The sequence below is a fragment of the Delphinapterus leucas genome, chromosome 11, assembly GCF_059928025.1.
Source record: "Delphinapterus leucas isolate spDelLeu-1000000601 "Yukka" chromosome 11, BTC_Dleu_Yukka2, whole genome shotgun sequence".
NCBI classification, from domain to species: Eukaryota; Metazoa; Chordata; class Mammalia; order Artiodactyla; family Monodontidae; genus Delphinapterus; species Delphinapterus leucas.
Window position 1 is genome coordinate 59684664 of NC_143139.1, and position 22863 is coordinate 59707526.

General features: G+C 35.1%; 1 protein-coding gene across 1 annotated transcript; it reads right to left on the bottom strand.

Annotated features, from left to right (window-relative positions):
- Positions 1 to 578: 578 nt before the first annotated feature.
- On the bottom strand, positions 579 to 22414 carry LOC111167245 (voltage-gated potassium channel KCNC2). The gene is made up of 3 exons (XM_089921586.1): positions 22355 to 22414; positions 7571 to 8498; positions 579 to 715 (listed from the first exon to the last, which is right to left on the bottom strand). Exons 1-3 carry the CDS (start codon positions 22412 to 22414, stop codon positions 579 to 581), a joined length of 1125 nt encoding a protein of 374 aa, XP_089777712.1.
- Positions 22415 to 22863: the final 449 nt, after the last annotated feature.

Genomic DNA, 22863 nt, shown 5'->3' on the forward strand with positions numbered 1-22863 from the left:
CAATTCAACATGCAGAACAGTCGACCAGTGCTTTCGCATCAGCAGGATGGTTCGATGCAAGTACACATATCCCGAGCCATCCATGGTCCCCGAACTTTGTGACATTGCTTTCAGGTGATAGAGACAAGATGGTCCATGCAAATGAGCTGACCAAAGTCATGTTGTGAGCAATCAAAATAGAATCCCAGACATCTTCAGAATGGTTTAGAGAGTCACAAGAAATGAAGTTCCCATGAAGTGGTTGGCATTTGGAAGCACACTGGTTTAAATATATCTCCCTGAAGATATGTTTATGTATTAGGGTACTGGCCAGTATCTGATGCTATCTGTCATTTTATTGCAAAAGGAGATCAGGGCAATTAATATGGAGAAGTAGTAGCACTACCAGGATAAGATTCATTTAAAGCCAGGATAAGATTTGTTGGCTACCCAAATGGCATTTCTGACTTCAGATAGTAGTATCATGCAGGATTGGTACTGTATTAATGGAGCTTGGAGTAAGTCTATGTTTAATTATTTCCATTATGGGGTAAACAGTACTTGAATTAAGACAATTAAGCCGACTGATGCAGTTTGGTTTACAAGATAGATGGGATGGGAGATCGAGAGCGCCTCAGAGGACAAGGAGAGTTGTAGGGTGATGTTACTGGAGAGAGCCTCAGAGCATTGCCTGCCAAGCCCGCTATGTTGTTTAAGCTTCGGGATTTTTCATATCCTTTTATGAAAAAATGCACAGACATCAGTTGAATTCAACCAGAAAATAGACAAAGACAAACAATATCATGCAGGGTAATCAAAAGTGCTATTTTTGAGCTCAAAGAATTTGTTTACAAAGAATTCAATATTGAGACAATTTACAACTCTAAAAAAAAAAAAAAAATGAAGCTCACTGCAGTTGTCACTTCCAAAAGATTAAACCAGCTATCACAAATTACTGTTGCAATACTTCAAAATCTATTCGTTCGCAGATTACAGTCTGTATTGATGTAATTTTGGCATACACAATATCAGAAAGCTTTTAAGAATTAGGCAAAGCAACTTAAGTAAGATATAAATTTGGCAAATATTTTTAAATTTCAGAATATGTTCCTTAAAAAAAATGAGCTACTTTTTCTCTTTTCACTTTTTATTATTACTAAGCTAATAAAGCATGCTTAACTTTAAGTGGACAACTCTTTTCCAGCATATTTAATCTTCCAGCCTTATGGGGTTAAAAGGATGATTCCTAAATAATGGTTTTTAACGCCATTATCTAGATGATGTAGAATGAATGCCCATTTCTAATCCCTTGTATTTAAAAAAAAAAGTAAAAAAAAAAAGAAAAGAAATGAATATAAATTGAGTCATAATTTTAGCAAATTAAAGTCTGATTTTGATTATATATTTTCAGCTGACTCTCCCCTGCCAGGAATTGAGAACAATTTGATCTTAATCCACCTTTTCTTTCTATTATCGTGCATTCTAATCTTTTGTTCATGATCATCATGAATTTACAGAATGAAAGATACTTCCCACAAGCTCTAACCTATTGATTTGCCTTAGCTACTCAAGCAACACCCCATCAAGGTCACCTTTGGAAGGATTCATATATTGCAGTATTTTTTATTAGAAAAGATTAGAGGCAGGTAAATGAGGAAAGGAGTACCTAGTATAAAGTTAGAAGTAAAATTGTCTTAAAAGCCGGGCAACTATTAACTGAAAAAGTCGTTATATTATACAGCTTAGCAAATAAATGTTCTGACAGCTCCACTGAAAAAAGTGTTGTAGATAGGAAAACTAAATAGCTCTACTGTGGGGTAAGATTGGAATAATAGGAACCTCTCCCTACATATACACCCACAAACTTTCAGCAGATTAGATGTCTTCTTTGATATTTTGTAGATGGAAATTTATGTCCTCCATTAACTACAATGAAGTTCTCTAGGACATAATTTCTGCTAATGAGAAAATTACCTGCCTATATATTTTGTTAGTATTTTGAGCTATAAAGCATGGGAGGTGGTATATATTTCATTCTCCTTTGGTAGCTAATGGAGTAGTTAATGGGAGAATGTCTTAAATAATTAAAAAGGAATTGCAAGTCATTTTTTCTTACATAGGGATCTTCACGTGCCTGGAGGGCTAGTTATCACTACTCTTCTGTAATGCGATTGGAAATATCACTGGAAATTGTAGAAAGAATAATTTATACAAGTTGACTTGGATTTTTAGTGTAACCGAAAAATGTAAACTAGACTATAAACATTGATTGGTTTTGATTAAAAGCAAACTAGTGAATATGTATGAAACAAAGAGGTTGTTAATAACTAAAATTCATCCTTATAAAAATGTACCTTTTGTCCTCACTGTCACCATGTTCTCTATAAGACTTCCAAAAAGGTAAAAAATCTGTTTGACAATTTACATTAATCATGCTAGTTACATGTAAATCTTGGTTGCCATTCTCAATGTTTACTTTTCTGAATTATAGTTATTAACATAAATATTATTTATTCTATTTATAGGTCTTTTATTTTTAATAACTATGATTTCAATGTCCATTTGAGAAGGCTTCCCTTAAAATTTAGTAACAAGTATTTAATTACTAAAATTATAAGTTATTCATATAAATATATTGTTCCTTTATTCTGGAGGTTCATTTATGAACAGAAAATTTGATAAAATTTTGCCTTATCAAACTGCTACTGAATGGAATGACTAAAAATATAATTCATGAGAATAAACAATGTTGAACCCAATACATGGTATACACTTTATACAGCTTTTAAGAGCACATATTAGTTTGGGACAGTATTGAAACTTCCTATTCATGTACTATCAGTGGGTATGTTTGTGTTCATGTAAAATGATTTCATAAAACTACTATATAAATGAAAACACAGGTTCTAAGTTTTGGGAGTTTACTCTTTTAGGGAATCCACATGTTTTCTTAATGTATGCCCAACTACATTTACATTTGTTGATAGAAAAATAATACAGTGGGAATCCAGTCATTTATCTCATGTACATAGGGGAGAATTTTCATAACTCTAAAATCAGGTTAAGGTAGAAACCAATTTGAAAGGCAAGGAAGAAATCATATAGGAAATAAATATCTGAGTAGGAGTAATAGGAGACATCTCTAATCTACATAAAGGAAAAAGGAGAAGAAATGAATGGATTTCTAATAGACATGACAAAATAAGACACTGAGAAGATTAAGTGAAATTAGCCAGAAATGTTATCAGACCTAGGAAAAGAACACAAATCTGCAAAAGAATTGGGCAAGAATGAAAACGAAGTTGATTATGGTGAGAAATGACAAAGAATAAAAAGCTCATAGATGAGTTTTCAAAGATGTTCTCACTGATAGAATTTGTATTTGTGAAATAAGATTGAATGTATAGTTTTCTCATATAAACTGAATATCTTATGAATTGCTTTGCTCATGAAAGTTTGCTATTTTATGGAAAAACTATATTTATATAGTGCTTTATAATTTGTAGTCTTTTTTCAAATGTGATCCCCTTTGACAATTTAAAATTCAAAATATTTTCTAACCTAGAAAAAAAAATTCTATCTAGATCCTTAAACATGTAACCCTAGTATAAATATTGCATGTGATCCTCTATTGAATGATGCTCAAAATGCACATAAATCTAACCACATATTACATAAAAATACATATATACATGTATAAGTATATATGTATATACATGTATAGTGATTTAAGATTACAATGCACTTAAAATACTATGTTCTATATTATTAGTTAGATATTATTATTTAATATATGTACATATATTTTGCTCAAATACTATGACAGAATATTAACTATCTTTATAAAATATTTAAAAATTGTTGTAACATGATATTTAAATGTAAAATAGCAAAAAAATCAAATAAATCTCTTAAGATGATTGAAATACATTTTGGTGCAAGGGATAGATGTAGAGATTGAAAGAAGGATTTAAAATATTTAAAATATTACATATTAAAGAAACAAAAGAAGAGTCCTTTGTCTTCTCTTTCGCGACTCACAGGTGTGGAGACAGAAAGAACAATGTAAAGTGCTCAGAAGAAATGAAGGAGAAGCACAACATGGGTAATGAGCTATTTCAAAGAAAGTAGTCATCACAAAATAAATATTTTAGGCTTAAAATGGTAAAGTATTCAATAGGAAGAAACTGCAATGAATAGCAAATAAGCACAATATTTTAAAAATGCACTTGCACTAACGTGAAAGTTTTGGAGTGGCTTTTCATTCAAATTCAGTCAACTGCATAAGAAATTATTATTTCTTCATAAGAAATTAATAGTTCTTTCTCTATTCTGTCAATAAACAGAGAAAAATAACCATGACACTAAAGCCACTGGAATTCTCAAAGTAGGAGGTAATCTAAGAGCATACCAGCACTTTGACAATGGTGGGTTATAATTGTCACAAAACTATTTCTTAAGGAGAAGAAAAGGGTCCAACTGTTGGTTTGTAAAATTTACTAAAACAAAAACAAAGACAAAAACTAGCACCTAAGGAATAGTCATAGACACCTGGCACAATCTAGGGAAATGAAACTGTGCTGGAGTGGAGCTTCAGTATCCTGTTATATTCCTTAACAAAGATGTCTGTCCGATACAATGTATTCATTCAACAAATATTTATTAAGTATCTTCTATGTGCCACGCACTGTTCAGTGTCAATGAAAAAAATAATAAACTTAGAATTATTACTGCCCTGAAGAAAAATTCCATCAATACATTTTGTAAGTACACAAGTAGCCTTTCCAGTGATTGGGTATATTGTTCTATATGGCTGAGGATCTTGTACCTTAGCAACCTTCTGACATTCAGGTAAACCACTAGGAAAAGTTGCCCAAATACTGGATAAGAGACAACTAGAGTACGTTTAATGTTTTACTTTGAAAAAAGCTTTATTATTGTTTTAAATTATTAATTACTTATCAAATATATGCATAGTGTCAATTAGTGAGTTTAATTCATTGTAGGAAAAAAGATAACTTTTAAAGGCTGCTGAATCCATTGTATTAAAGTAATTAGACGAGTGACTTAATTTTTAAATACTTCATTACAATTCTGCCCATAGACAAATGAAAAACCAAAATGTAAAAAAAAAAAAAAGAAGGGTGAAATGCCTTTTAGATATGACAATCAAGTCGGCTGTTATGATATGTATTTTTAAATGTTTATAAAGAGAGAAGATATGATGAGGAAAAGAGCACCATGATTGCACAGTTGCTCCTAGAAAATGATGAAAGAGCATTTTACAGCACTCCATATATTTGCAGCATTTAATTGCTAAGTCACCTGTTAGGATCTGATTAAATGCATGCCTACCTTTCCTGATCCCTCCATCAGAAGCACACGTGTAATCACCTGTCGTCAGTAGGAAACATGTTTCCCCTCTTCTGTGTTTGTCTCTGGTACTAGAGCGTCTGATGGGGAGCCTTTCTGGGGGTGATAATGGCGGCTCACTTCCTGTACTGTCGTCACCTGATAGCACTGGTCACAGCACCATGCCCATTGACAGACAGTGATGGATGAGGAAATGAGACAGTACAAAGAGTTTACGCCGAATGTCCATAGTACAGTCACTCGATATACAAAACACAATAATCACATCATGATAAGAAAAAGAATTTTCATCACTCATTACAAAAATTTATGTGGAGCAAAATGGAAATGTACTGAAAAGGAGAGAAATGTTGTTTGGGAAATTTTAACTTCATTTTGGATTTTATCTAATAGGACAATAACTTTTACAAAATTAATGTGAATTCAAAATAAGTGTGATAATGAAGTAGCACACAAGTTAATATCTTTCCATTTTTGACATGTTATCTAGTTAATGCAAATAGACATCTTTGAAAGTGGAGCCTACTGAAGGAAAAACTCCTAAGTAAATATTTGTCTTTGCAGTGCTTTAAGACGCATGCTTTTATTATTTTCTGAAAGTAATTTTCCCCAATAAATTGTAATGAAAATAATCCTGAAGTTCACAAACTTCATGTCCAGGTTCTCTATTTTGAGGTGACATAATATTTTTGAGCATACCAGTGGAAAAAGTTCAACTTCTCAAATGCCCTTGAAACAACTGTTTACTTCTATATGCTTTTGCCAAAGACTTTCACATCCTATCAGCCTAGATACTAACTTATAACAATGTTTGCCCAGGCTGAGAGTGTGTCCTCATTTCCATGCCCTTCATATGGGCTCTGCGCAAGTACGTGAGAGCAGTCTAATGAGAGCAATAACACCAACTAAATTTCACCTTTCATAAAGACATTCCTGGCATAACAATTCTCAGATACATGTTGACAGAATTTGCAAAACAATCTACTAAATAAACATAAGGACTGCGAATAAAATCTTTGAAAAAGCAGTTCAGTTCCAGCCAGTTTTTTTTTTTTTCCCCATGTACCCCGTAATAACTTTTGGAAGCTAAGGAGGGAATCTGTGAAAATGTCACTTGCCTTTTCTGTTTGTTTGTTTGCTTGCTTGCTTTGTTTAATTGGTGTTATTTCTAAATAATGCAAAATTATTCACATGGGATTCTAGTAAGTCATTTTTCTACAAGAAAAAGATCAAACCTATCTAAGTTATAGGGAATGCATATACCTTAACTTTTCATAGCGGACAAAATCTAAATTGTGTAAACTACAAAATATTTCATCTGTAGTAGACATAATAGACTAGAGATGACACTATTGACTATCACTTTGGCAAACTGCATGTCAGCTTACAATCAACCCTAGATTATTTATGACAATAGAGAGGAGTAGCAATTCAAGCAGTAAATCATCCAAAACTGAGTTCTGGGAGGGAACAAAGCCCAATGCAGAGTGCATAAAAAAGGAAATCCACAGAGAAATTCAACCTTGCCATTGATTAGCCAAAGCAGATCATCTAGCCCCTGAATAATGTTGGGCTGATTATATTACATAGCACCTTACCCAATCCAAAGGGATTATATTGAAATATCCTAATTTAAGAATAATGAAAACTTAATGAACCCTCCGTAATATTACTGAGGAAGCTATTTACTTTGAAAAGGGACATCTTACATATCACCTCTTTGGTGTTTAGGCCTTTGAAATGTAAACGTCCATTCTTCTTACATATCTTCTTCTTGTGAATTAGGTTAAAATGCATGGCCCCATGTGGCAGAGATAAAACTGAGACAAACACGCCAAGCCAAATGATATGGAGATCAACATTTTGAGAATGAAGGATGGAAAATGTCCAGTATCGTACCATCACATCGTGCAGGGAAACAAAGAAACATTGGCACAAAAGCAACAAACAGGCAAAAGAAAATATTGGTACCATCAGCAAAGGGCATTCCCACTAAAGCAGGAGAGCTCTATAGCCAGCTGTGCAGACTTCTACTTAGGATTCATTTAGAAAAGCTATAATCTAGCTATCTACAAGGCTGACACAAACAAATTTTTTGTGAAGGGGTAGAACGGAAAACTCATGAAAATTTGCGGAAAATGAGAATGCTTGCCTTCTATTTCAGGGACATACTGGTCTATAAAGTATTTAATGGCATGCATTTGAAATCGTGCCTTACCTGATCTGTTATGTTCCGGAAGCCGATTGTCTTTGCCCAGACATGTGTCACCCTGTGTGCTATTACAGGCCATATTTAATTCTGTCTTGCAAAATGTAGGCGAGGTTGCCTGAGGGGCAGGAGGGATGTGCTTCTTTCTTTTTCTTGGAAGTTTCTGCTTCGCCATTGCCAAGGAGTAGTACATTCCAAAATTGTTGACAATGACAGGCACCGGCATGGCTATTGTCAGTACTCCAGCCAGAGCACACAGGGCTCCCACAAGCATCCCTGACCACGTTTGGGGGTACATATCTCCATAGCCCAAGGTAGTCATTGTCACTACAGCCCACCAGAACCCAATAGGAATGTTTTTGAACTGCGTGTGCTCACTAGCTGAAGGGTCATTGGGTTGAGCTCCTACTCTCTCCGCATAGTAGATCATAGTAGCAAATATCAAAACTCCTAGAGCCAGGAAGATGATCAGCAGCAAAAATTCATTAGTACTTGCTCGAAGCGTGTGTCCAAGCACCCTCAGACCTACAAAATGGCGGGTGAGCTTGAAGATTCTCAGGATCCTGACAAACCTGACCACCCTGAGGAAGCCAAGTACATCTTTAGCAGCTTTGGATGACAGCCCACTGAGTCCCACCTCTAAGTAGAAGGGTAGGATGGCCACAAAGTCAATGATATTCAAGAGGTTTTTGATGAATTCAAGTTTATTGGGGGAAAAAACAATACGGACTAAAAATTCAAAAGTAAACCATACCACGCACACTCCTTCTACATACGTCAAGGCAGGATCTGTTTCGATTTCATACTGTAGAACGACACTTGTGCCATTGATGACTGGTTCTGTCTTGTTTTTAACAATATTGAAAGCTTCATGTGTCTCCAGGCAAAAAGTTGTGATTGAAACCAGGATGAAGAATAAAGAAGCAAAAGCAATAAACTGTAGAGAAAAAAAAAAAGAAATAAAAGAAGAAACACAGAGTGATCTAAACATAATATATTTCAATCCAAATCTAAATGTATCAATCCCTGTAGTAGAAAAAGTATAAACATATATTTGAAGATTTCACTTGGCATGTTTCTCAAGTGTAAGAAGACATGTGTAGGGAACATTCATTAGAGTTGCACTGATGATATGTTTCAAGTTCTGTTTTCAGCTTATATAGGTAAAAAGTTTTGATTTATGTTGGAAAATAATTTGACTCTTTTATGTAAGACACTATACCTGTGAAAAGAGCATAAAAATCCTTGCAAAAGAATGTTAAAGGGCAACAGGCTGAAAAAAAAATAAATGTAGACAATGGCTCCAGATATTTTTTACCATCCTAGAGATCTTCACATATTAGATCAAGATTTACAACCATAAATAAAAGGTGCAGTCCACACTGACAGAAATTTGGTAGCCACCCATATTTAACTGTAGGTTTCTTCTATAATGTTCAGATTGTCATGAGGTATGAACATGAAAAAAAAAATTTTTGAGCTATGTTACCATTTATATTATATCAACTTAAGGCAGAGTCTTGTCCAAAAAAGCAAATCTAGGAAGAGGAGGCATCAAGACTGAAGAGAGAGAAAGAGTTAAGGAACAAATTAAAAGGCAGTCTTCTTCCTGTCCTGAAAAAGAACTCCAAATGTTAAAGTAATATGTTATAAAGTTGCAGGATTTTTTTTAAATTCAACATTTCTTTGGTCAATAATATATGAATACACACCTACTAATACAGAATAATAATAAAAGCTCTCACTTATATAGTTCTTACTAGCGCCAGACACTCTTCAAAGCAATTTACGTAATTAACTCACGTCAACACTCATAACAACACTACACCATCACCTTTTACAGTCACAGAGTTTGTCACTTCTCCAAAGTCATAAGATTACAAAGTGATAGACCTGAGACACTAACTTGGTAAGTTTTGCCCCCGATTCTGTTCCCATAACTACCAAACTCTCAAATGTAGAATACAAATATGTTGAAACCTTTATTTATCTTGGGATCACATACTTCTTAATATTAAAGATCTGAAAACTTGAAACCCAGTTGTTTTAGTAAATGGCACTGTTGCCATCTGTCAGCACCAGAGGCTTTCAAAGAAGCTGGCAGATTTCTGGTGCTCTCTGATAACGCTCTTAGATTGAGCATGCTTAATGAATACCAAGAGACTATTCCTTGAATGTCTAAACAAATGAATTATTCAGCAGGAGGAGGTCATCAGTCAAGTGGAGGGAGGCCATTATTTAGAAATAATAGGGTATATCCCAAACCCAAAGCTCTTCCCTAATATCCTGCATCTCAACCATGACACTGAAAAGATCTAAGTTTCAAGAAGAGATTGAAACCACCTCTTTTTTGGCCCCTGGTTGATCTTCAATGGATGAGATATACAGATCTCGCCAAATACATAAGAGATACACAAAAAGACTAAAAAAAAAAAAAACTTTGGCCTGAGATTATCTGCTTTAAAGAACTACACAAATACCTGTGAATAAACAAAGCAACGGAATAGTTTCTAAATATACACAATTCTAAGACACAAAACTTTAGAAACCAAAAATTGTCTGTTTTTATGTCATTGGAACTTGCATCTATAAATATTTTTATTAGCATAATTTAAAGAACTACATGATGATTTTTGTATTTGTATTATTCTTCATTGTAATCTTTATAACTCAGTATATCTTTAGCTTTTAAAGACTTTGTAAATCTGCTGGAGTGTGATAGTACTATAATCGGAAACTAAAAAGAGTATAAAGAATGGAAACAAACTTTGATACTCCTGGAAATATACAACATTCATCTTAGAAGTACCTCATTATTTTGCTTAAAAATCAGCTAGATAGGTCATTTTTTATTTATAAAGGCTAAGGACACTAGGTATGGTCTAGAACAAGAGTTGTAACTGAGAACCAAAGTATGCTTCATAATAACATGGTAGGAAATTGGAAGTTGGCCTCTATCAGCCTGCAAGTGAGGACCTTGGAAGGAAGTTGAATTCTGAAGAGAAGGAAGTGGAAAATGTCTCTAAAGTGAAGGAGGAGAGGCCCATAATATGAGCACAAACAATTGAGAAATCCCCCCACAGGTACAGCAGCAGAACTTTGGGCGACCAATGGAGAATATTAAATTCTAAGATGATGCTTGCTCTGTTAGGCCTTCAGCAAAAGGTGGTTGTACAAAACAGCTTGGTGTTGAAGGTGCTTTGAGTAATGAAGGCATTGGACCATGGGAGAACAAAAAGGGGACATCAGTCAACCACGAGAGGCAAAATACGTACTGAGATTCGAAACCATAAGAGAGTAACAAATAAAAGTAAAATGTAATAAGGAGAAATGCAGCTCCCAATAAAGTCCTTGGAGATATTGGGAGACAGAGCTTCCCATGGAATGAAGAATAGGGTCTCAGTTTATTAGGAACTTAGTTTGAGTATCAAATGAAAGGGTGACTCCAGAAACCTTGAAGATCTAGAATTATCCAGAGGCCACATTTGGATTCCTTTAGCAAGGAACTTGTGCACTTTACCTGAACTTAAATCTAAGAGTCTTGGATATAGAAAATGTCTTCTTTTGTTCCTGATTCACTGAGTTAAGCCGAGATGGGTAAATATGAGGTTAGATTGAATAATATTTTTAAAAAATTAAAAAGGAAATAAATGGGGAAAAAGAAGGTTTTATTTGTTTTTCCTCTTCACTGAACTGGGAACTGTTTAAGGACTGGAATGATGTCATATTCATTTCTGTACCTCCTGCTTCTGTCACAGTAGTTAGTATTTAGTATGGCTGGATGGATGAATAGAAGGATGGAAAAATTAATAAAAGAATGAATAAATTAACAAAATAAGGTAGACTATATTCTAGTGAGGATAAAAATGATGTGAAAAAAGGAAATAACAGAAATGAAAAATGAAAGTCCGCATATTGAAGCAAAAAAGCCAAATTTACAGCTGAAGCAAACTGAATTGGCTCACAGGTCCAAATGTTGCCAATGTTAGCTTCCATTCATTCTGTTAATGAAGTTTGTATCTTACCAGGGAGTTGGGGAAGAAACTTATACTGCCATCTTTCTCTTCCTTTTCCCCTGTGATAAGACCACAGACTCCTACAAGCATTAAATGAAAATAAAAAGAGGCATGTTAAATACTAATTAAAATGTTAGAAAGCTTTCCAGACAAAATGTAGCATGTTGACTGAATTCACAGAACTGATATTTCACCCAAGGCAGTTTCAGGCTGGGAATATCCTACTAAAATATTGGCTTGTGCGTCCAGTGAGTAGTTACTTTTTCTCCATAAGCTCAGTGCCCATGCTTAGCAACATAGAGTGCCCCAGACTCTCTCTCTCTCCCTTTTTTTTTCCAATTAGCAATTATGGAGTAGAAGTCCTCAGAGTCCAGATTCTACATAGAAGGTATTAGGTCAATCAACCTCGAAGCAAACATTCAAGTAGAATCTCCAGGTATATATAATAGGCTGAGAGAAACAGGGGGAAAGTGTGGTATATTTTTATGTTTCATCATTTTCTCTTTCAGGTTAGCATTAAAATATATGTAACTGAACTCAACAACTAACATTCTCTAACACCATACACAAAAATAAACTCAAAATGGATTAAAAACCTAAATGTAAGGCCAGATACTATGAAACTCCTAGAGGAAAACATAGGCAGAACATTTTATTTTTTTATTAGAACTATTCTTTTTTTCTTCTAGTTTTATTGAGATATAATTGAAGAACACTCTTTGACATAAATCACTGCAATATTTTTTTGGATCCATATGCTAATGTAAAGGAAATAAAAGCATAAATAAACAAATGGGACCTAATTAAACTTAAAAGCTTTTGCACAGCAAAGGAAACCATTGACAAAACGAAAAGATGACCTAATGAATGGGAGAAAGTACTTACAAATGATATGAACAATAAAGGATTAATATCTTACATATATAAACAACTCCTACAACTCAACATAGAAAAAACAAACAACTCAATTAAAAAATGGGCAGAAAAACCGAAGAGACATTTTTCCAAAGAGGAAATGCAGATGGGTAACAGGCACATGAAAAGATGATCAACATCACTAATCATCAGGGAAATGCAAATCAAAACCACATGAAATATCACCTCACACCTGTCAGAATGGCTACCATCAAACCACAAATAACAAGTGTTGGCAAGGATGTAGAGAAAAGGGAACCCTTGTATATTGTTGGTGGGAATGTAAATGGGTGCAGCTGCAGTGGAAAACAGTGGAGGTGTCTCAAGACACTAAAAATAGGACTATCATATGCCTCAGCAATTCCATTCCTGGATATATATCCAAAAAAAAGAAAACCCAAAACATTAATTCAAAAAGATACATGCACCCCAATGTTCATAGCAGCATTATTTACCATTGCCAAGATATGGAAGCAACCTAAGTGTCCATCAACAGGTGAATGGATAAAGAAGATGTGGTGTAGAGATACACACACACACACACACACACACACACACACACAGTAGAATACTACTCAGCCATAAAAAAGAATAAAATTTTGCCATTTGCAACAACATGGATGGTCTTATAGGGCATTATGCTAAGTGAAATAAGTAAAATAGAGAAAGACAAATACTATATGATACCACTTATATGTCAAATCTAAAAAATGCAACTAGTGAATATAAAAAAACAGAAGCAGACTCACAGATATAAAGAACAGACTAGTGGTTACCAGTGGGGAGAGGAAGGGGGGAGGGGCAATATATAGGGGTAGGGATCAAGAACTACAAACTATTAGGTATAAAATAAGCAACAAAGATATACTGTATAATACAGGGAATATAGGCAATATTTTATAATAATTGTAAATGGGTATAAACTTAAAAAAGTGTGAATCACTATATTGTACACCTGTAACTTATATAATATTGTACAGCAACTATACTTCGATAATAAATAGCTAGCTAGCTAAATAAATAAATAAATAAAATTGAACTCAATAACTAATTCAAAAGCTCCAGAGCTTACAAACATAATGAGAACAAGACTCATTAAGTGACCCTTCTCCATGCTTCCCTAGCCCAGGATCACTGATGATATTGTAGCAATTTTCACACACTTTTGTTACTGATTCTACATGCCCACAAGTTCTTCAAAGAGAAGGATTTAATATCTATCCTTAGAGCCAAGGACAAGGCCTAACCCATGACAAGAAGTAGGTGCTCAGTTCTTATGAAATTAGTAAAGCAGCACTTTTAAAAATATTTATTTGTTACGTAAAAATTCTGTTGGCCACAACACAGAATCTGTCTTTAAAAGTCACTTCTTATTAATTCACAGTCAGAAATATGGACCTTCATTGTAAAACTTAAAGGGAGAAAAAATCTGAAGAAAAATTAAATTCACCTCTATTTTTTAATGAAAGTCAATGAGATAATTTAACACTTGGAAATAAACTATGAGAAGATTTTTAAGACAAGTTACTTAAATATATGCTAAGGAATTTGTTTTCACAATCCCACATGAGGTACACCTGTTTTTAGTTTGTATTTCGAGAGCTTAAATGAAATCAATACACGAGAAGAGCAAGGACTTCCAATGATGAAGTATCAGAGCGCATAGTGCCTCCTGATCCAAAACCTCCACTTTTAGAAATTTACTCGGGTAAAATATGTATATAAAAGTACAAGGATATATGTAGGGCATTAATTTAAGCATTACTTGTACCCGAAAAGACCCAGAAAAATGTAAATATTCATAGTCATGGTATTGTCATAAAATCGCATCACAAAGAATGATGTAGTTCAATACATACTGACACAGAATGATCACTACTGAAACATATTAAACAACAACAAGTGACTCATAGTAAATACTAAGTATCTGATTCTATTCTAAATGGCTGTGGCACAACAATACACAGAGTCCAATCCCATTTCTTTCTTTATGTACAACTAGTGTATGCAAATAAATAGAAACACTATATTCTCAGCAGTGGTGATGTCTGGGTATAAGAGTGGCCTCAGGTGAGTGTGTTGCTAATGGAGGATCATAACTGATTTTATAAATGCCTGCAAAGTTTCCATTTTTCACAAAATTTTTATCATGTATTTTAAGTTTAATTTTAAAACAAAATTCAAAGAAAGTAATGACCAAGAGAGGATTAAACCTGGATCTTCATTCTCAATGACCATTAAGCTGATTTTATTTGTCCATAGAAATTATACATTTGCAAATTTTCTTCTTTTCTACAGCACCTGAAACTCAGCAGATGCTCTTAATTATGTACGTATTCAAGTCCCTTGTACTACTTTTGCCATAATTAACAAGTGTGGTGGTGTTTACAGAAATGTGGTCTCTAGAGAGAGAAAAAGTCTCTTTCATTAGTAAGTCTATCCTCAAAGGCCAACCAAACAGGGAAAACTAGAGACCAGTGTCTGCTGGTTCCATGCAGAATTGACAATTACTTTGACTTCTTCTGAAGCTGGTAAAATCAACTTCTCTTCATCCAAGTTTCACCATTTAAAAGCAGTTCCACAAACTTAACTGCATTTATCGTACTGAATTAGATTGAAGAAAGCTGATCACATACATGGTTACTAAACTCAGAAATCAGTGAAGAAGATTAAGCTACAGGTAACTGTATATAATCATGTGTGTGTTTATAACAAGTTATATGTTTTATGTCTATATCTACATATAAAATGTGTTATATGTATGGATATATGTGTATTATACACAGTAGGTATAGATTAAATATAGACACAAATATATTATATAGATAGGCATAGAAACAGACAAAAAGCCCAAAAGACATAGAACAATATAAGATTTAGATTCTGTAAATCAAGAAAATATACCCCAATATTTCTTTTGGCTACTGAGACTTATGTGGCCCCTAATAAATATCTTCAATCATGTTTTTTGGTACCTTTATCCAATATATATACCATTCTCTCTACATTTTTTTTTCTATGCCACAGACTGATTTCATTGAAATTTTAGTTGTTTGTTTACAGTCAAGGCCTATCCACTCACACCCAAGTATAATTTTGCAGGATACAGGCAAGAGAGTCCTGTACATAATATTAGTTTTATCATAATGGATTGTTGTATTCAAAGTTAGGGAACTAGAATTAAAAGTCATCAAATATGAATATACAATATCATTTTACTTCTCTAAGTCTCACAATGAAATGTAAAGTGTACAATTAACATACTTCATGAAAATAATTTTTATAACTGTTTCATTAGACTGAAGAAAAATTCTATACCTTTTGAGTCATAAGAATAACAGATTATATATAGTCATTTCACAACATAAACATGAATTGTATACCCTAAATTCCAATTATTGAAAACTCTCCCCAAGCCAAATTTTCCAACGTTAGCATATAATAATTTGTCTTAAATTTATTTTTTAAATGATTCAGTTTGTCTTGAAATGATATTATGTACACCACCATGATCTAGGATTTTACATAGGGGGGCACATTTTAAGCCCTATGTACCCCAGTATATCTTTCTTTAGACTAACAATTACTTTCCAAAATGAATTATTTAAGGATCCTTGATTTTACTCAGTTGAAAGTGAGAGAGATTAAGGGAGGATTAGTTGAAGGTGAAGGGAGGTGACTAGCTTTCAAACACCTGCCAAAGATTCACTGACTCATAAATCTGTTTCTTTCAACACTATGGTGCTGTGGTTAAAACACACTCTACCCAGTGACATGAATGGCTGTCTACCCTGCAGTGTCACCTCTGCTGTACACCACAGAGTGTCCCAAGCTTCGGTCTCAAATATATTGTTCTCTTTTTGCCATATATGCTTGCTCAGTAATCCTTTCTATAAAGAGGACCTGTGCCAAGGTAACTGGGTCCTGAGAGTCCTCCAAGCCCAGGCATAGCTCCAATGGATCTGGCCCTTCCCCAAACAGATTAACATATTTGTTAGGGCTTTAGTATTCCCTCCTCCTCAAGATGATTTTTTTTAGTGGACATCTGCTCTTCCTTGCTACAAAGCCTGTGTCAGGACCTTCCAGTCCACTCTAGTCTACCTCCACAGGTATCCTTATGTGGATAGAGGAAACTAGAGTTTCAATTCCTCCCCTACCTGAAGATCTTGGGCATCTTGCAAATAGTTCAAATTCTTCCCAGAGGGCAGAGGCAAATTTTCTATATTCCACAAAACAAAAGCCTGTGTGTAACTTGTAATTTCGTTAGGAGACGCAGAAAAGCCATATTTAAAATCGGGAGGGGATTGATTGGCTGTGTAATTGGAAACCCAGTAGGGTCGACCTTAATGCTGCTTGCCTTAGCGATTTAACTATATCAACAGCTATCAAAGTGTGGCCTGGGGACTTCTAGTTGTCCTCAGAACCTTGTTTGGGTCTACAAAATCAAAATTAGCTTTGTAATGATATTAAAATGATTTTTGCCTTTCTCATTGTCACACCAGTTTACAGGGAAGTTTTCCAGAAGCTACATGACATGTAGTATTACAACAGACTGAATGCACAAGGAGATATGAGAATCCAGCCATCTTCTATTAAGTCAGACATGAAAGAGATTTGCAAAAATGTAAAACAATGCCACTCTTCTCACTTTATTTTTTCTCTTTCAGAGATGCTATTCTTTTTAAAAATTTATTTTTTATTAAAAATACATTTGCTCACATCACTGAGTTACATCCTAATCCAGGAAAATAGGTATCTCCTGGCCCTTCTATATATAGCTAATAGGACCCAACAGTGACTCTATACAAGATCACAAGGTCTCCAATGTGATTTTCAATACAATTAGCTGCTTTACTAGATAAAAAACCATGCATTTGTCATATTGACACTTTTAAAGCTGTCATGAATGAACTGAACTCTAACCAAAGGAATTCTCGGTATTTACAGAAATCTGGAATAATCAGAAATATCTGCGTCCAGTTTAAATATTGAAATCTCTGGAAATCTAGTAATCTCATCTACTTCCACAATTCCAACTGCCATCAATGCATGAAATGTCAATCTTCAGGTTATACCTTTTCTTTGTGATTTATAATCATAATCTCCAAATCCATACAGTTCTTCAGTCTCAGTAAATTAACAAATAATATGGAGGTAATCAAAACAATGGCTCTATTAGTCCAGGTTCTCCAGAGAAACAGAATCAATAGGATATTTATAGTATATAAAAAGGGATTTATTATGAGGGATTGGCTCACAAGATTACAGAGGTTGAGAAGTCCCATGATCTGCTGTCTGCCTCCTGAAGGCTTAGAAAAGCCAGTGGTGTAGTCCCAGTCCAAGCTTGATGGCCTCAGAACCAGGGCAGCCAATGATGTAAGTCCCAGTCTGAGTCTGATGGTCCAAGAACCAGGAGTGCCAATGTTCGGGGGCAGGAGAAGATAAATGCCCCTGCTCAAGCAGAGAGAACTAATTCACCCTTCTGTTTTTTTGGCCCTCAGCAGAGTGGACGATGCCCACCCACACTGGTGAGGGGATCTTCTTTACTCAAGTGGACGGACTCAAATGCTAATCTCTTCCAGAAACCCTCATAGACACATCCAGAAATAATGTTTTACCAGTTATCAGGGCATCCCTAGCCCAGTCAAACTGACACATGAAATTAACCATCACACTATTATACCTTTTATTATTGAAGATTTTAAAGGAACTTCAAACTCTACCTGCCTAATATACTGCTCAAATCTGATCTTCCTGTTCCATTATATTTCCTGTTATTTTTTTTTTTTTGCGGTACGCGGGCCTCTCACTGTTGTGGCCTCTCCCGTTGCAGAGCACAGGCTCCGGACGCGCAGGCTCAGTGGCCATGGCTTCGCAGCATGTGGGATCTTCCCGGACCGGGGCATGAACCCGCGTCCCCTGCATTGGCAGGCGGACTCTCAACCACTGCACCACCAGGGAAGCCCTATTTTCTGTTATTTTGACCATCATTTACCCATTAACCAGCTTGGTACCTAGATTCCTTATTTATTTTCCCAACACCTTTGGCTGTTGAATCAATGAATTGTGTAGATTCTCAGACTTCAAATACCTCTAGATAGTATTCTTCTCCCTTCTCTCCATTCCCAAAGTCAGTGGCTTATCTTTTAATTTTCCTTTAATTAGCTTGTCTTGGATTACTAGGAATAAGCACTCCTTTAAGGGAACAAATGTGATTATGTCACCCATCTGCTTAAAATAGTTTAATCGCTTCCAATTACAGGATAACACACAATGTTCTTAATATGTCATTCAAGAAATTTCTTTATGTGGACCTTACACACCTTTCTGCTGTGAACCTCACCATATTCTATGATGTATGATGCCTTTGTACATGCAGTTCTTCTGTCTGAAATACACCTCTTTGCTTTGTGTGACTGGCAAAGAACTACTTAATATTCAAGACTCAACTCAGGGATCACTTAGTCTTTGAAAGTAATCCCTAAAATCTAAGGCAAAATGAAGCACTTTCTTGTTAGGTTCCTATTCATATCTCTACTATAGCACTTCCCTCATTTCTGTAATGTTTTATTTTTTCTCCTTTGGTTGAACACAAGCTTGTGACAGCAGGAATTTTTATTCCTATTTTATGTCAATGGTACTGAGTAGTGCTTAATAAATATTGACAATAGCAAAGACTATGGCCACGCCAAACTTAAAGTTTAACACAACTTTGGTTCACTTATTTACAACCAACCACTCCCCCCAAATGGATGTTTAAGAAGGCTTATGAAAACAACAAACATAATAGATTAGGAAGAAAAGTATAAACTAAGACTAATAAGGGACTAATAAGGGAACTAATAAGGGAACAGATTGTCAGTTTGAGTGACAAGAGCAGGACAATGTCAGAGATAAGAAAAGAAAGATAATGCTTCAAGGAAGAGGGATTAACAATGCCAATTTCTGCAGAGTTCAAAGAAGATAAAAATGGAGAAAGGACTTTTGAATGAGATAATTAGGCCATCCTTAGTTTCCCTCGATTAAGCACTTTTAGTGAAGAAATAGGAGAGAATCCAGATTGCAAGGGATTAACAGACTAGTGGGTGCTGAAAAGTACGAGTCACACACACACACACACACACACGCATTACTGCATTCACAAGGGTAAGCCAGTTTTATTCATAGAGATCATTACCAATTTTTAATTTTTTGGCTCTACTTGCTATAAGAATAAACAAAATGGGCCAATTCTAGAAAATATAAAAAGTTATTCAGCTAATACAGCACCAGACCATAATTCTGAAATTGTGAAGATAAGAGCTTAGTAATGAAAGCTAATACCAAACATTCCCAAGTACTATAAAACTGTCTAAATCATAGATGTTTTCTATCCATAACTAATCAGCAAAATATGGTAACTACACAATTGTTTTATACTGTTTTTAACTAATTCTACCTCCCAAATCTAATTCAGTGTCCATTGTCCTCAGAGACATCAGAAAACTAAGAAATTCCAGGCTATGCCACCAATGACAGTTTATATGATTAATAAGTGATACTTTAAAAAACTAGGGATAGTTTTAAGATGCCAAGAGCAACACTGCCTTTGTCATTTAAAAATAGCAACCAAAAAATAATAAAAATAACAATCTAAAACCAAGAGCTATAATAATTTTAACAGGTAAAATTCAGTGAGGGCATCTGTCCTAAAAAAATAATTTGCATCTCTTCTGATCCTGCAAACATATTGCACAGTAGATTCCACTATTCCATTTTAAAGAAAAGTGAACCGAGGTGTAGAGACTAAGGTCAAAGCTCTCTGTTTTGTAACATATATTGCTTCTCTGAATTCACCTTTTTTTCAACACAAGAATCTTAAACCCTACTGAACACAAATATTTAGAAAATAAATATTACAGTATTCCAATAAATAGCATTTTATACACATATATGCATGCAAACACTCATGCACGCACACATGCTAAACTTTTTTCAACAATAGTACAAAAGCAGCAAAGCCAGGAAAATGAAATTCCTAAGCTTTATTCCTGATTTATCTTATGGATCTTTATATATAGTACTTTTTCAAGGTCCTTATAAAATAACTGATATAATAACCAAATGCTGACTCTACATAAGCAAAAATAACTAACCAAACAGGTGTCAGGATAGAAAGCAATTGTGTGTTCATTACTTGGACAAAGTCAGCTATACATTTTGTTCCTAAAGTATCTGAAAAAGTCTGAAACTTGCATGAATGGACATGTATGAGCTGGGTTCTCCTCCTTTACATACTTTTTTTTTTGCGGTACGAGGGACTCTCACTGTTGTGGCCTCTCCTGCTGCGAAGCAAAGACTCCAGACGCGCAGGCTCAGTGGCCGTGGCTCACAGGCCCAGCTGCTCCACGGCATGTGGGATCTTCCCAGACCGGGTTACGAACCCACGTCCCCTGCATCGGCAGGCGGACTCTCAACCACTGCGCCACCAGGGAAGCCCTCCTTTACATACTTTTTAAAAATATATCTTCTAGCTAGAGAAAGAAATGGTGGTTTTCACAGATTATTTAGCTCATTTCAGAGCTTCCAAAGCAAGGTTTACGGGATTTGCCCTTGATACAGAGACAACAGAAGGGAAGCTTCTGAATATTTAATAGAGCTAGAAAATCCTACAGTTAATATTCTCTTGAGCTTGCACAATGCTGACTTAGAAAGAAACCCAAAGTATCTCTTTTCCACACTGTAGAATCTTAAAAATGCTGTAAGCTCTAAAATGACACTCACAACTTGAATTGCTTTCACTCTTAAAGGTAAAACATTTCTTTTAAAATATGTGCTAAAAGTTTTAGTCAATCAGGAAAAGAGAACTGTGACTGTGCTTTAGGTTTTCGTTAACATCTCATTTTTTATTACCTTATTTCTTCTTTTTAGAACTTCAACCATTTGGCAACAGCCCAAATTTTATCTAGGTTTTGTTTTATTTTGTTCTGCTTTGTCATTTTTGTTTTGTTTTGTTTGCATCAGGGACACATTTTAGGAGTACTAAGCAAATCAGCCACCTAATGCCATTTAACAGTTTTTGCATATCCAACAGGCTTTGTTGATTTTGATTTTGCAAATGTGAAAATTTCTTTAGGACAGGGTAAGCTTTTGAAAGAACTAGGACTGGAGAAGGAACCCCCGCACCTAAAAGTCCTTCTCAAATGGTTATAGTAATCCTTCATGGGATGTTTTTAATGACCTACAGTTTTCTTTCTTCTCTGTTCTATAATTTTGTTGGTTGTGCAAGAGTCTAATTCAATTCAATAAATATTTCTTGTTCAACTATTAAGTTGAAGGCTCTCTGCCCTAAGATTCTTGAGAAACCACGACAAGTTCTTATGTACAAAAAGCATGTAATCTATTTGGGGGGAAACATAAAAAGAAACAAATCCCTCAAATAAAGGTAGAAATTGTTCATTCAATAAGAAAGAGACAAAATGTTTAAAAGTCAGCCATCCACTCACTTCAGTCTGTCTTCCATTCATATTTCTCCAATTAGAGCAGCCGGCTCTTGTAGAGGTCATCAGTTGCAAGTCAGTGGCCAATTCCAACGGATATTTTTATGTTTTCCTCTCGGAAGCAGTAAACGCTAAAGGTCCTCTCCCTTTGAGACACTCTCACTAAATGATTTTCCACATTCTTCTGATTTTCACCCTACTTCTCTGGACAATACTCTCAGTTTTCTTTGCTACTTCCTCTCTTCCACTTGATCTCCAAATGATGGAACAACATACAACTTGGCTCCAGATCCCTTTCTATATTTAGGCGACCTGATATGGTCCAATGATTAAAACCTACATCCATTTGCTTCTGATTCCAAATTTATATCCCCAGCCCTGACCTCGGTGAGCTCTAGACTGCATTCTTGCTCAGTTGCTTTCTTGTCATTGTCACTGGACATGGTGTCAAGTAGGTTCACCAAATTTTTAAATTTCTTTCCCCTCAAATCTGTTCTTCCCTTCTTCTTCTTTATCTCAGTAGATGGAACACAAGTCAAAACTGAGAGGTCATCTTGGCGCCTCCCTTTCCTCCTCACTTCAGAGTCTAATTCACTAACTCACTGAAATCCAAGTGACAATCATCTCTTTGAGAAATCACTACAGTCTTCTAATTAATCTCCTTGCTCCCATGCTTCCAGACATGAAAGTTGTAATTATCTACTGCTATGCGAATATTACCCCAAAACTCAGCAACTTAAAACAACAGATATTTATTATCCCAATTTCATATCAGTCAGGGTGGGTCTGGGTGGGTTCTGGCTCAGAGCCTCTCATGAGGTTGTAGTCAAGATTTCAGCCAGCAGCTGTGGTCACCTAAGGTTTAACTGGGGCTGGCAGATCTATTTCTAAG

Coding starts and splice junctions, on each gene's coding strand:
- LOC111167245 (XM_089921586.1), bottom strand. CDS start 22,414: ATGTCCAGTGACAATGACAAGAAAGCAACTGAGCAAGAATGCAGTCTA. Junction 8,499..22,354: donor GCAGTCTAGAGCTCACCGAG/GTCAGGGCTGGG, acceptor TTTTCTCTACAG/TTTATTGCTTTTGCTTCTTT. Junction 716..7,570: donor TCCGGAACATAACAGATCAG/GTAAGGCACGAT, acceptor TTTTCATAAAAG/GATATGAAAAATCCCGAAGC.